The sequence below is a fragment of the Schistocerca serialis genome, chromosome 5, assembly GCF_023864345.2.
Source record: "Schistocerca serialis cubense isolate TAMUIC-IGC-003099 chromosome 5, iqSchSeri2.2, whole genome shotgun sequence".
In the NCBI taxonomy this organism is placed as follows: domain Eukaryota; kingdom Metazoa; phylum Arthropoda; class Insecta; order Orthoptera; family Acrididae; genus Schistocerca; species Schistocerca serialis.
In genome coordinates this window covers 767,595,409-767,610,859 of record NC_064642.1, presented here as the reverse complement: position 1 = coordinate 767,610,859, position 15,451 = coordinate 767,595,409, and the positions used below count along the sequence as shown (strand labels likewise).

The window sequence follows — 15,451 nt, the reverse complement described above, 5'->3', positions numbered from 1 at the left end:
ATTTCCATCTATTGTACTATAATTTTTTTCCTTATTTTGTTACCTGAAGGTATGACATTTCTGTGTCTTTATGTATTGTAATTGTTTTACTATTTGTATATATATATATATATATATATATATATATATATATATATATATATATATATATATATATATATATATATATATATATATATATATATATACATATTTTTATGCATTTATGTCAATGTATAATTGGTTTGTTTTGTAAATATTATTTGTATTTTTACGCTGGGTCTTGCCTAGGGAAAACTATGCTATCAAACGATTGCATCGATAGGTCGTGTGGAGAACCAAAGTGTTTAGGATCTTTGGGTAGTGTTAACTCTGCTGCGTGGAGCGCGGGGCAGAGAGGGAGTCTGGCGGGAGTAGGGCAGTGGAGCAGGTGTGTTGTGTGACGCTCCCGCGAGTTGCCGCGCTTTCGGGGTTTGGCAGCATGTAATTGCGATCGACTTGCTATGTTAGTTTCTGACACGGTGTCGTGGACGGAAGGCATTAGCTGGCACACACCAAGAGCCCGTTTCAGCTGGAGACCGTGTTGAGAAGAAGGCGCGCCAACATCCAGCTTCTGCAACAGTGATGGCCGACAATGAGTGACTGTCGCCACCTCCTTGATTGACGGCTTCAAACCTTCAATCAACCAACAAGGAAGACTGGTAGCACATAAAGTTTTAGAACTGTATGGCAGACCTCAGCTTTTCAAACTGTTAAATTTTTCTCACTAAATTACAGCAACATAGCATGAACCTTTGTTGCTCATTGTCCCAACTGCATTACCAAGCAGGGCCCTTCCTTTTCCGGAATGAACCTGAGTGTCATTGAAATTCAAACGCTGGCATTAAAGTAATATCATTCGATTTCACTGCTTTAATTTCAAAGTTCAGTTAAGGTATTCATAGCTGGCTACAATATTTAGATTACACAAGCACAAATTAAGAGTGCAAGTTTTGTTACCGTATTTTAGCTTACCTGTGACTGCAGCTCAGCTTGGTACATACTAAATTTTACTATTGTTAATTGTTCAGAATCATTTAATTCAAGTTCAAAGTTAAATCTCTTATTTCTAACTTGCGTAGATTCAAGTAGCTTTTGAAATGATTGTTGAGGTAGCCCAAGACTAACCATATTTTACTGAATTTCGATGTGCTTCAGAAACAAAGCTCACTATTAATTTCAGTCACTAAATTAACTTTCAATTTTCCGGTTTTGTTACTTCTTTTGCTAAATTAAGTCAAAGTGTAGCGAAATTTATTACTTCTGACAAACTTTCAGTTTTCACACTACATGTGTCAACCTTCAGTTGCCACGCTTCTAGTGCTAATTATATGTGTAATAACCTTTCTTTTTCAGTTACTATAGTAGCTGTCCATAGGACTGGCGACCGTAATTTTCCCCAAATCTCAAATATCTAATTAATGCCAATTAATTGTCAACATGACGGCCGCACATTTACTTTCTTTATTAACTTTACCCCTTTTCAAAATTAATTTCCACCAGTTTCATTTGCATTTTTCCTTTCAATTAGATGTAACCCTTTCCTCCCTCTTTACCGACAGATTAACTTCAGTGACGATTGCTTTTCCCAAATTTCCATTAGGTACACGCGGTTTAATTTTTCACTGTCATTAAGGTCGATAAGAGAGGAGGAGGTTACAAACTGGGACAGCAGCTGCTGTGCGCGAGCTTGTAATTGGGATCTCTTGGTTGTGGCCTGCAATGCAATATTAAGATGGAAGCAATGCAATTCTTCATGCTCAAAGTCAGGATCAGGACCCACAGGAAGGCAGGACAGGGCATCCACATTGGCATCTTTAGACAAAGTTTGAAAATGGATTTTGTAATTGAAGTGAGACCAAGAGCAATGCCCAGCATTGCAGACAGAGTGCTGCCTTGTCAGGCACAGAAGTGAGGAAACCAAGAAAACCAAGGGTTTATAGTCAGTAATAAGGTGAAACTTGGAGAGAGGGGAAAAAAACACTCTTAAATTTCTGGACAGCGTAGACTATGATGAGAGCCTCTTGTTTCACCTGAAAGTAACATTGCTGGGCTGGAGAGAGGGATAAAGGTGAAAGCAACAGGTTGTTCTGAGCCATCGGCATACTGATGTGCTAGGACCACACCACGACACAAATTCAAGTCTGTCACACCAAAACCAAACAGTACTTTCTGAGTCTTTTCATAAGCCCCCCAATCCTCGGCTGAATCAAGTTGTGGAGGAATAATAAGTGGCTAGACTTGTGGAACCTTCACCTGTATGTTAAACAAAGCTGACATTGTGGTCAATGCCAAAGTAAGCTGTTCAGTCAGGACCGGTAGCACAGCACCCATGACGACTAAACTTGGTGAAACCACACTTAAGGACTGCACACATGGAAACCACCCCATCCCTGCTGCCAATTGTGTAGTAACCAAGTAATAAACAAAACTGATCCAGGTAACACAAATATGGCTTTAGTCATAAACATCCATACAATAACAGAAATAAGCCTCTAGTGACTCCACACATAAGAAGACAAAAGAATCATACAGAAGGTGCAACATAAGCAATACGCAGGACAGCTGATGTGAGCAGTACAAACTAAAAGAACAAAGTGAGGATGAGTCAGTGCTGCTCTGCACATATATAAGCATGAGTCGCCAGTACATGGTCTGATGGAGACTGTGTCTTATGCGCACTTCCTACAGGCAGCCACTAGTAGCCAGCTCGTGCTGATACAGTTGGTGGTTGATTTAACTACACTCAGCGCAGTCACACTCACACTAGTAGCAGGCTCCAGCACAGACGTATTAACATACCTTAAAATTCCTTCCAGGTGCAAATTTTAGGGCCCAAAATTAGGACCTATCTGGAAAAATCCATATGTATGGTAGCCCTGCCCAAAAAGAGGATGTGTCTGGAAAAGTCCATATGTATGGTAGCCCTATATCATTTGCCACTTGATAATTGTTAGTTTTTTCTCCTTTCTTTACTGAATTCTAATATGATTTGTGTTATTGACATTAATGATGGCCCTATATACACTGTTATGTTCCTCAAGTATCTGCATCCTACTTATTTACATATAAATGTGCTTGTAAATGAGCATCTTCCTCTGCACATCTAAACTTGTAAACACATCCTTGTGGATACCTGAAGACGTAAATTTGCTGAATACGTAATTTACTTTACACAGACATAGATGCTTGCACCCAGGCTGAGCTTGTAAGAAAAAGAGTAATCAAATTGTTTATGAGCTTGAGAGGAACAAAATGTAGTGTGATCCAAATTAACAACCCATGAGTATGATATTAAATAGAGGAAAAGCCCAAATTCCTGACCAACTTGGAAGCACACCCAGATTGGGAAAATCTAACTGTAACATATGATTTTAGTGCACTGGTTGGTTTTAAAGCAGAAAGGCTTTGTATTCAAGATGGGTCTTTGTGAAATAGGTACCATGGCTACAGCACAAAATTTGTTGGATCTGTTCATTAGAAAGAACCTGACAATGAATAATTCTTGCTCTAAAAAGAGACCCCCATAGGATCACACAATACTGCTTGGATAACTGTGCAGACTACAAGATTGTCTTACGAAAGACCAACTGTTATGGTTTGAATGGTAGCATTGGCAGGTGAATTGAATTATATATGCATTATACAAAGCAGAAGGTGATATTTAATGATATTTATGGCATCCTGTTTCATATGATGGCACACGTTAAAGGGTAGAGTGCCACGTGGATCCATTTTGGGGCCTTGTCTGTTTATCTTAACTGATGATTCCCACTTTGCACGAACATTAAGTGCAATAATATGTATTTATGTATATGTAAAATGATGATGTGAGTAAGATGTACAAATTACTAACTACTAAAAAGATGTATTTATATGTATGCATAATGTATAATCTAAAAATTAGTAACAACTATACTTATATGAAATATGTAAAATGTACTTTGACAAAGCCAACTGCATGGTAAACATGCTGAATGGCTAATAAATAAACATATGAACATATAAACATATGAAAATATGAATTTGCACATTTTGCCGATACTACAATTCTGTTTGAAAGCTGAACAGCGAAGAAACTAGAAAATAAGTGCAATACTTTACCTGTAGACATCTAAGCCTAATGGCTTAATGCTAAATATTGAAAAAAACTCAATACATGCAATTCCATGTCTCTCAAGAAGAAAATGAAGCAATCCACTAGAACTATGATAATTTTATACATTACATCATGAATCTTCTAATTTTGTGGGCATTCCAGCTGATGGCAAGTTAAACTAGTCTGGGCTTACTTTCGATCTTCATAAAAGATCAGTTTTGCAGCTTACGCATTGTGTGCAATTACCCATGCTAGTGATATGGTTGCTATCAAAGCTGCTTATTTTGGTAATTTTCACCCTATCATGTTGCTAGGGGAATCAACCTTCAGCCAAAAAAATCCTTGTGAGACAAAAGAGGGCTGTTAGAATAATGAGTCATGTTCACCCAATATGTCCTAGCAGAAATCTATTCCATAAGTTCAAAATATTAACCAAAACATCTCAAAACTAGTTTTATATATAAAAACAAAGATGAGGTGACTTACTGAACAAAAGCGCTGGCAGGTCGATAGACACACAAACAAACACAAACATACACACAAAATTCAAGCTTTCGCAACAAACTGTTGCCTCATCAGGAAAGAGGGAAGGAGAGGGGAAGACGAAAGGAAGTGGGTTTTAAGGGAGAGGGTAAGGAGTCATTCCAATCCCGGGAGCGGAAAGACTTACTTTAGGGGGAAAAAAGGACAGGTATACACTCGCACACACGCACATATCCATCCACACATACAGACACAAGCAGACATATTTAAAGAATATGTCTGCTTGTGTCTGTATGTGTGGATGGATATGTGCGTGTGTGCGAGTGTATACCTGTCCTTTTTTCCCCCTAAGGTAAGTCTTTCCGCTCCCGGGATTGGAATGACTCCTTACCCTCTCCCTTAAAACCCACTTCCTTTCGTCTTCCCCTCTCCTTCCCTCTTTCCTGATGAGGCAACAGTTTGTTGCGAAAGCTTGAATTTTGTGTGTATGTTTGTGTTTGTTTGTGTGTCTATCGACCTGCCAGCGCTTTTGTTCGGTAAGTCACCTCATCTTTGTTTTTATATATAATTTTTCCCACGTGGAATGTTTCCTTCCATTATATTGATATCAAAACTAGTTTTCTTTGACGTTTTATATCTCTAATAACCATTCTCTTTTTACATCTAATAGTGGATACCATAATCACCATACAAGGTCGTAAAATGATTTACATAGGGGTTAAAACATGTAAGTCTTGTACAATTCATTATTCTGCCACAATAATGTTCAACTCTCATCCATCAGATATCAAAGTTTACCTAATATCTTGCCTACATTTATACATAAATTAAGAAAATATGCTATGAAAAGTCCTTTTGTTTCTTGATGAGTAACTGCAGATAAATCAATGACTGGTTTTCGAAATTTGTATTGTCATTTGAATTTCTATTTTGAATGATAAAATTCATAATTCTTGCTGAAGGTGGACAGTGTATGAATGTTTTTCTACGTAAGTTTATTTATTAATTTATGCTGAATTTTTGTTATTGTAAATATATTTATTGTATCTCTATGCAAAGGACTTGGAAGAGCAGTTGAATGGAATGGACAGTGCCTTGAAAGGAGGATATAAGATGAACATCAACAAAAGCAAAATGAGGATAATGGAATGTAGTCGAATGAAGTCGGGTGATGCTGAGGGAATTAGATTAGGAAATGAAACACTTAAAGTAGTAAAGGAGTTTTGCTATTTGGGGAGCAAAATAACTGATGATGGTCGAAGTAGAGAGGATATAAAATGTAGACTGGCAATGGCAAGGAAAGTGTTTCTGAAGAAGAGAAATTTTTTAACATCCAGTATTGATTTAAGTGTCAGGAAGTCGTTTCTGAAAGTATTTGTATGTAGCGTAGCCATGTATGGAAGTGAAACATGGATGATAAATAGTTTAGACAAGAAGAGAATAGAAGCTTTCAAAATGTGGTGCTACAGAAGAATGCTGAAGATCAGATGGGTAGATCACATAACTAATGAGGAGGTATTGAATAGAATTGACTAGAAGAAGGAATCGGTTGGTAGGACATGTTCTGAGGCATCAAGGGATCACCAATTTAGTACTGGAGGACAGTGTGGAGGGTAAAAATCATAGAGGGAGAACAAGAGATGAATACACTAAGTGGATTCAGAAGGATGTAGGCTGCAGTAGGTACTGGGAGATGAAGAGGCTTGCACAGGATAGAGTAGCATGGAGAGCTGCATCAAACCAGTCTCAGGGCTGAAGACCATAACAACAACATGTTTCTAAAGCTGACTCATTACACATCCTTATGATTTACCACAGTATAGATTCAAGGAATTCCATGCAGATAAATAAAAAATAATTAAAAACTGCACAGTTAGGTTATATGTTGACAGATCATAAGAATGCAAAACTGTGAATGCCCTCAAAGTTATTCCAAATGAATATCTAGGAAGAGCTAGTTGTGGATGTAGGTGAAAAAGAATTTTCCCAAGTCTATGAAAAATAACCCTTTATTAGACCTGAACCAAGTGTACAGGAAAAATTAAGAAAAGGTTTTAAACTGGTAAATGAAGAATAGTATACTGCAAATTAAGGAGGCACATTGAGCAGACATACCAAGCATTAAAAGAAATGTCAACTAAGTTGAGAGGTAGTAGTAGCAGTAACAACAGAAAAGCAATGATAATAAATGTGATCCACAATTGCACAATTTCTGAGATCCAACTGCTTCTTCACAGAAAGGCTGAAAGATTTTTGGTGGTGGATATGAGCACATTCATTACTTTGGTACTCCATCAACAGGGCCAACTTAGTGTTTCAATATCTTCCTGTATCATAGTATTCTAGGTCATATTAGTCTGGCAAGAGTTGGCTTGCAGACAGTTGTGTGGTTCAAGTTGTTGTGTTGTGGTATACTTTAGTTGTGTCAGTCTGTTATTGTATAGTCAGTTACTCATAACTCTGGGTATGTGTCATGATATTTTATGCAATTACATAAATGATTTAGCTTTTATGTTTACTGTTATTGTGCTGATTGTATGTATGAATGGTTCAGGATATTTTCTTTTTTTCTTTTCCATTACATGTTCAGAAAGGACATCTCCTACTCCACAGATCTGCTGTAGTTTGGCAAATGGAAGTACCCTGTGACTCCACATCTTCTAAGGTGAAAAATGTCCATGTAACAAAGTCTCATATAATAAGTTGTTTAGTTTACTTTACCATGTTCTCAAGCATCTCAAAAGGTAAACAGTGGAGGGGCTTACTCAGTTTGCCTGTATCAGCTGTAGGAGCGCATGCTACATTTAGTGAATAAACATTCAGTAAATATTTTGTGATAATTACAAGTTGCATTCACATGAGTGTGTGTGTGTGTGCCTGTTTGTGTGAATGTGTGTCTACTGCTGACAAAGGCCTTAATGGTCGAAAGCTATGATTGTGTGAATCTTTTTATCATGCCTATTGCGACTCAGCATCTCCGCTGTATGGTGAGCAGCAACTTTCCTTTTTTGACATTATCAACTGAGGGCGAGGAGGTCCGTGCATGTCCTTATAAAGACACTATCCCCATCAGGCATTGCTGGTGTAGTGTTGCAGGCACATGGTTGCCCAGGTGACAGTGGTTGGTTACTGGGCTGCCCCTGATGGCAACCTCATGTAGTAGTGAGTGCGCTGTTTTAATGTCGGTGTGCACTATGCTTGCTGTAGTAATCAGTAGATGTAGAAAATAGACAGATTACTACAGTATATCCATTGTTCACCTTCCACAAAATTGTTCATCTCACAAGCCCACACTATGCTCTTTCCAAAAAGCAGTTAATGGCAAAAACCGAGCTCATGAAGATCATGTGGACATATAGAAATCATATACTGAACCAGGGTGATGCTTCAAGAAACAAACTTCTCTTTCTGCAGGTCAAATATGGTTGTTGTAACTTTATTTTTGTGCTCAATACATGGTTCCTATACAACGTATTTCATATAATTGCCTTTACAGGTCTCCATTAGTGTGACATGCAGATACATCATGTCTACATACACATTTGTACTCTACAAGTCAATGTGCAGTGTTTTGTGGAGCATTCACTTTACATTTCTCACCAATATAATTTGTGCAATTAAAAAGTATGAAAGTCAACTACAGGATTGCAAAGTTATAACATTTAATTCCATCTTTCATACCTTCGGGCACATATATACTATTGCCGGGTGTTGTCCACTGAAGTAACATGCTGGTTTCCGTAGCAGAAGACACTTTAAAATCAACTGGAGCAAGTGGGGCTATAAGAATGAAACAGTTAAAAAAAAAAAAAAAAAACAAAAAAAAAAAAAACAGATCACTTACAGTTGAAATAATTACATTCAATCATAAATGTAGCAACAATTACAAGTACCAACTGACATAGCAACAATTACAAGTACCAACTGACACCAAAATATTAATAATGCTTTAACAGCTTTGAAATGTGTGTGCTCATGTTTGTTAACAATCTAAAGTAGAATAATAATCGTCCTCACAAAAATAATTAGCTCAAATTAAGGAGCTTGGTGAGTTTATTAAGAAAGGTTTTCAAAAGGGACATAGAGACTTTTTATGCATATACTTTTACTGTTTGTATATGTAGTCTATAACATTGCTAATCCTTGTATGATGGCCTTTTTCTACTTAGCTTCTGTCTTGTTCTTTGTTTTAGTTTCCTTGCAACTGTTTCTACAAATTAACTCTGCAGTGTTCTATGTAATCGACATCTATATATTCCTCAACTCATTCCATATCCTAGCATCTTAATCACTTGTAAGGATCTATGGAATATGTATGTAAATAAATAAAGAGGAATTTACTGTTCATTATCATTATTTTCTGAAATGTTTCTATTATCATTTTTCACCTCTCTTTCATTTTCTCCCATCTCCTTTTCTTCTTTAATCTCTGTTATTAACTATACTATTCCTTCCATTTCTCATTTCTTTCCCTCTCTAACATCTTTACATCCCACTCTGTCCTTTTATCATTTCCGGCTGAAGCTGTCATGGTCCTTACCAACATGCCTTCATCTTTCTCTACCTTTCTCATCACAATATGTCGGCCACTTTCAACGTGGGGTCTGAGTTAGGTGTACCTCTTTACAACCTACCCAGACATATCCCTCTTTCCTTCCTGAGGAAGAACTAACAGTTCATAAACTTAAGAGTAGGTTCTTTTTACTTAAATGTGTGTCTCAGCAGAACTAGAATTTCACTTTCTGAAGGTTAGTACTGGATAAAAATTCTCTTTCCTTGCAGTTTTACTAAAATTGTCATCTCATGAAAAAGCATAATTGACTCATATCTGTCAATTATTTCAATGTAAAAACTGAAGTGTACAATCAATTATAAAGCAAAAGAAATCAAGAGTGAGAGATTACAAAATCAGACTGTTGTAGACGCCCAATAAAGTAGAGAAAGGAACTATTTTGATGTTTAGAGGCAATGGTTTTGTGCATACAATTTTCATTGGCCAGTGACTCGTATGCCATACAAATGTTATCACACCTTCATTAATTATATAACAGAGATGCATGGATATGTTCTTTTCAGTTGAGCAATTTTGTATTACAATTCTCAATGTTCATTATATATTGGAAGCTTATCAATTTCTCCTTCATTATTTAATGAGTACTACAAAGTAGCTAAAACAGAGTTAGTGAAATATCTCTATCTGAATTTGTAATTGCATTCATAAAATTACATAAATTACATCTTCCCCACACTTAAAATTGCACCAAAGAACATAACTTTGTTTTAATATCTTTAGAATATTTAGGTGCTTGCTTGCAGCTGGTATGACGGTGTGTTAATGAACTTGTTCCTAAAGACAGAGTAGAAATTTGGAAATTTCATTATTGTGCTTACCACCATGACTCCTTCGGGCTTTGGAGGCATGTAAGAAGAGAAAAGGATTCTTTTATACTTAGATTTTCAGCAATGATTTCCTTCATAATACTACAGCTCTCAGAGAAGTCTTAAAACCTAGGAAATTAAGAACATTCATCAACTTAAAAACCAAGTTACATGCAATAATTTACATCACTGATCTTTTTCAGCTAATCACTTAACAATATGAAATACTGACATATATTATTTTACTTACTTTTCACTGTGACAGTGTATGTTATTTCATCAGTTCCCAGTACGTTTTCTACTCTACAAGAATAATTTCCTGCATCTGTTGTTTGTAGTGACATCATGTGAAGAGTCCATTCTGTGTTGATGCGAATCTGACCATTTTCCTGGATATTTTTCCCCCTGTAAGTCATTTACATGTAAGAGTCTATTGGAAAAAATAAGATAAGAAAATAAATTTTTACTATCAAAACGCTTGTAAGGGGATGTGGTAGTGTTGACATCAACAAAGATAGGGATACATATCACAATGGAGAAATGATCAGCAATATTTTGATACAGGAAGTGACATTCATACATAACAAAGACAACAGTGAACAGAACATCAAACCCTTAGACCTACCATTAATTATTAGCGCCCTGTCAGAAGATGGTGCCTTATGAAAAACTGATAGATCTGCCTAACATAATTCTCTGCTTCCTATTAGTTAAAGATAAAGTAAATTGGTTGGAACTTCCTGGCAGATTAATACTGTGTGGTAGACTGGGACTCAAACTTGGGATCTTTGCCTTTTGTGCTCGAGTGCTCTATCGATTGAGGTATCCAAGTACAAATATGGCCCACCCTCACAGCTGCACTCCCATCAATACTTCTTCTTCTGTCTTCCAGACTTCACACAGGTTCCCTGCATGCCTTGCATGACTGGTACAGCAGAAGAACCTCTGTGAAGTTCAGAAGTAGGAGAAGAGGTACTGATGGAACTGAACTGTGAGGTCAGGTCTTGAGTCACCTTTTGGTAGCTCAATTGGTGAAGCATTTGCCTGTGAAATACACAAGTCCCAGGATCAAGTCCTGGTCCAGCACATAGTTTTAATCTGCCATGAAGTTTCAAGTTATGAAATAGTTAAGAAAAGCTGCTAACACAAGGCACTGTACACTGTGCAGCTCATACAGAATCAGCATCCTGCAATCTTTACAATCATTTCACAATCTTTTCAAAATGTCCACCACTGTGGTATGGAGATAGTGCAAATGAACAATGAAATTTGCCATCACATCCTGTAGTTTCTCAATAGAAATGGAGTCAGATGCCATACAGATTGACAATTCGAGCTCATCCAGTATGGTGAAATGGTTCTACGAGATAGTGTCTTTCAACATACCCTATAAATAATAGTTGCAAGGGGCCAGGTCATACAAATTAGAGGCCAGTCTATCCCTGTGCCAGTAAATGAGGAATAATCCAACACAATGACTCTGTTCCTGAAGTATTCATCACCAAGAGCGAAACACTTGTTCGGTTCCATGTGATCAGGAGCAATCTTGCATGAACCTCTTGGTGCCTGGTTGATCCTCCAATTCTTGCTGTGTCATGACAAATTGTGCCAAAATCACAACATAATGTTCACCAATGATCTTTGCTAGCACAGAAAAATATGCAAACATGCCATAGCCAAATACTACAGCCCAAATTGTTACTTGGTTTGGCTTCACAGAAATGGGGATTTTCAGAACCCCAAAATCACTAGTTTTATTTATTCATGGCTCTATTCAGGTGGCAGTGTGCTTCATCTGTGAACCAGATGCAGCCAATATCAATTCCTTCACTATCAATGATTGAGAGAATATAGTTTGCAAAGTCAGTCCTCTGCTGCACACCCATACATGTATGACCGGGTGAGTTTGAATTTTGAATGAAAACATGTGGGCTGTGTCTCAGCATGTTCTGCATGCTGGATTGCTTCAACCAGTGTCTGCTGCAATTCTTCAGATGGATTTTCTCAGCTTTTGCTGAATAATTCCAGAAACCATGGCTACATCTTCAGGAGTAATTACTGTTTGCCTGGGGCCAACATTCCCTGCTAGATCATCAGCCATGCTGGCTGTCCATTGTTTCCACTTCGGGTCATTTTGGAACATTAAGTCATGTTTGAAAACTGTGCCTTTTTGCTGCAGGACTCTGTTCTAACCTGTGGTATACCAGTACCAGAAAAACACATTGTTCAAAGAAATACATGATTTGAACCTCTTCCTCTAGTAAGCTGACTTCCTTTCATGTTTTGATGGTGGAACTGATTGCTCTGAGCTGTGGCACACTATTTATAAGTGATAAATATTGTGATCATAGTACCATATGTTAGCAGGTTTTAAACTACTTCAAACCTTCTGTACAAAGTTCTTACAGCTTCCACAATAAACAAATCATTTGTTGCACTCACCTATCGATCTTAGTTTTGAAGATACTTAGTTTTTGAAACCAGGGAATCCTTCACTGGACACCCTGTATCTTCCCTATACTATACTCAACTGTCTTGGCAATCGCCAGTGCAAAGTTTGGCTACATCTCAGTAATGCGACACATCAATCCATTTACCATGATCACAGAGATGCTATCACACACAATAGCCATTTAAAACACAGCTGCTCATGAGTATAAGTTACGCATAATTCCTGTTGTGTTCTGTGTGTAGGCTATTGTATATGTGTATTTATAGCTTGTAAGCATACTGATGTTTTCTATATTATGAGTTCCTGGTTGTATCATTTGTAATTCATGAGGTTAATATGATCAAAAATCTCTAATATACAAAAACCCTTTTAATTGAGGAGCTACAATGTTGTACATTAAAACAGACATGGAATAATGCTTGCTATGATTTGTTCTGACCCCTTTAAAAATCACCCTCAGACAGGTGCTTAGTACTATGAACATCTTCATTGACTGAACAAAGTTGAATACATAATGTAGCCTATGGATGCTCTATCCATACATCATAACGGATTCACTGACAGTAATGCCAGGTTCTGAAAGAAAGAAAAAGGGTCATTAGAAATCTCAAGTAAGAAGAGAGATAGCAGAGGAAACTAGTGTCGGATGGTTACATAACATTGTGTAAGTATTTTTTACATGTATATGATTCCAAATGAGGAGGTATTGAGTAGAATTTGGGAGAAGAGAAATTTCATCAAACCAATCTCTGGACTGAAGATCACACAACAACAACATGATTCCAAAAGATATGCACATATTTAGGATCTCATTATGAGTGTGAACTGCAAGGCACTTTGGCTTTCTACAATAATCAAATAATAAAAAAAATTACAATAGAGTATATGTGATATAATATGAGACCAAATTTGAATGGTTAGGAATACCTGATATTATTAATGCTAAAGTCAGACAGAAACAGCAGTCATAACAGTTGAAGGGTATCAAATCCATCCACCCACATCCACATCCACGTAGGTAATCCGCAAGCCACCATACGAAGCCTGGCAGAGACTATATCACTACGTTATTTCCTTTTCTGTTCTACATGCAAATAGAGCAACGGAAAAATGACTGTCTATATGCCACCATATGAGCCCTAATTTTTTGTATCTTATCTTCGTGGTCCTTATGAATAATGTATGTTGGCAGCAGTAGAACCATTTGGCAGTCAGATTCAAATGCTGGTTCTCTAAATTTTTTCAATAGTGTCCTTTGAAATGATCACCACTTTCCCTCCAGGGATTCATATTTGAGTTCCCAAAACACTTCCATAACATTTAGGTGGTGTCTGAACCTACTGGTAACAAATCTAGCAGCCTGTCCTGTGAATTGCTTCAGTGTCCTCCTTTAATCTGACCAGGCATGGGTCTCAAACACTTGAGCAGTATTCAAGAACAGGTTGCACCAGCATCCTATATGTGGTCTCCTTTACAGATGAACCACACTTTCCCAAAATTCTCCCAACAGACTGAAGTCAGTCATTCACCTTCCCTACCATAGTCCTCACATGCTCCTTCCATTTCATATCACTTTGCAATATTACGGCCACATATTTAACAAATGTGACTGTGTCAAACAGTACACTACTAATGCTGTATCTGAACATTGCAGGTTTCTTTTTCCTACTCATTCACATTAACTGACATTTTCCCACATTTAGGGCCATCTGCCATTCATCACACCAATTAGAAATCTTGTCTAAGTCTTCTTGTATCTTTTTACAGTCACTCAACTTTGACACCTTACCGTACACCACAGCACCATTCGCAAACAACTGTAGATTGTTGCCCAACCCATCTGCCAAATCATGTATGTATATAGAGAACAACAGTGGTCTTAACTTCCCTGGGGAGTTCCTAACAATACCCTTGTCTCTGATGAACACTCGCCTTCCAATGATCACTCGCCATAGAGGACAACATACTGGGTTCTGTAACTTATAAATCTTTGAGACACTCACATAGCGGGGAATTCATTCCATATGCTTGTACCTTCATTAACAGTGTGCAGTGGAGCACCATGTCAAATACTTTCCAGAATCTAGAAATATGGAAACTGCCAGCTGCCCTTCATCCATAGTTCACAGTATATCATGTGGTCTGCAATTTTATGGGTCAGTTCTTTTACCCTTCTTACACACATGAGTCACCTGCACTTTTTTCCAGTCACTTGGGACTTTGTGTTGGGTGATAAGATTCATGATAAATAAAAGCTCAGTATGAGGCTAATGCCTTACTCTTTGCAAAACTGAACTTGGATTCCACCTGGACCTTGTGATTTACTTGCTTTCAAATCTTTCAGTTGCTTCCCTATGCCAGAGATGCTTATTACTATTTTGTCGATATGGGAGTCTATCCAGTTGTCAAATTATGGTATGTTTGTACGATTCTCCTGCATGAATGAGTTCATGGACATCAGATTTAAAACCTTGGCTTTCAGTTTACTATCTTCAACTGCCACACCAGACAGGTCAACAAGTGACTGGATGGAAACCCTAAACCCACTTAGTGATTTTATATAGGATTCTCTGCCAGATCTTTCTCTAAAATATGATGGTGGTAGTACTTGTATGCTTCATGCATAGATCTTTTAACAAACACACGAATCTCTACTAATCTTTACTTGTCATCATTTGCTTGTTCTCTTTTGAAGTGAGAGTGCAATAGCCTCTGCTTCCTCAGCATTTTCTGAATATCATTATTAAACCATGATGGGTCTTTCCATCATTAATTGACTTACTACACATTCTTCAGATGACGATTTACAATCTGCTTAAACATTGCCCACAATTACTCTATGTCCATCTTACTGGAACTAAGTGATGTCAGTTTACTGTCTAAGTGAGATGCTAACAACTGCTTATGTGATCTTTCTAGTAGAAATGCTCACCTAACCTTCTTAATTAATTTATTAACTTTCATAATCATAACTGCTATAATGCCATTATCGTTGCTAATTCCCATTTCTATTTTAGCTA

At 37.3% G+C, this 15,451-nt stretch overlaps 1 protein-coding gene across 1 annotated transcript in view; it reads right to left on the bottom strand.

Moving 5' to 3' along the window:
• Positions 1-15,451, bottom strand: part of LOC126482218 (Down syndrome cell adhesion molecule-like protein Dscam2) — a 172,481-nt gene that overhangs the window by 50,482 nt on the left and 106,548 nt on the right. The window contains exons 10-12 of the mRNA XM_050106197.1: positions 10,230-10,384; positions 9,992-10,009; positions 8,282-8,380 (exon numbers count right to left, since the gene is read on the bottom strand). Coding sequence (XP_049962154.1) covers positions 8,282-8,380; positions 9,992-10,009; positions 10,230-10,384 — 272 coding nt within the window. The remainder of the gene's footprint in view (positions 1-8,281; positions 8,381-9,991; positions 10,010-10,229; positions 10,385-15,451) is intronic.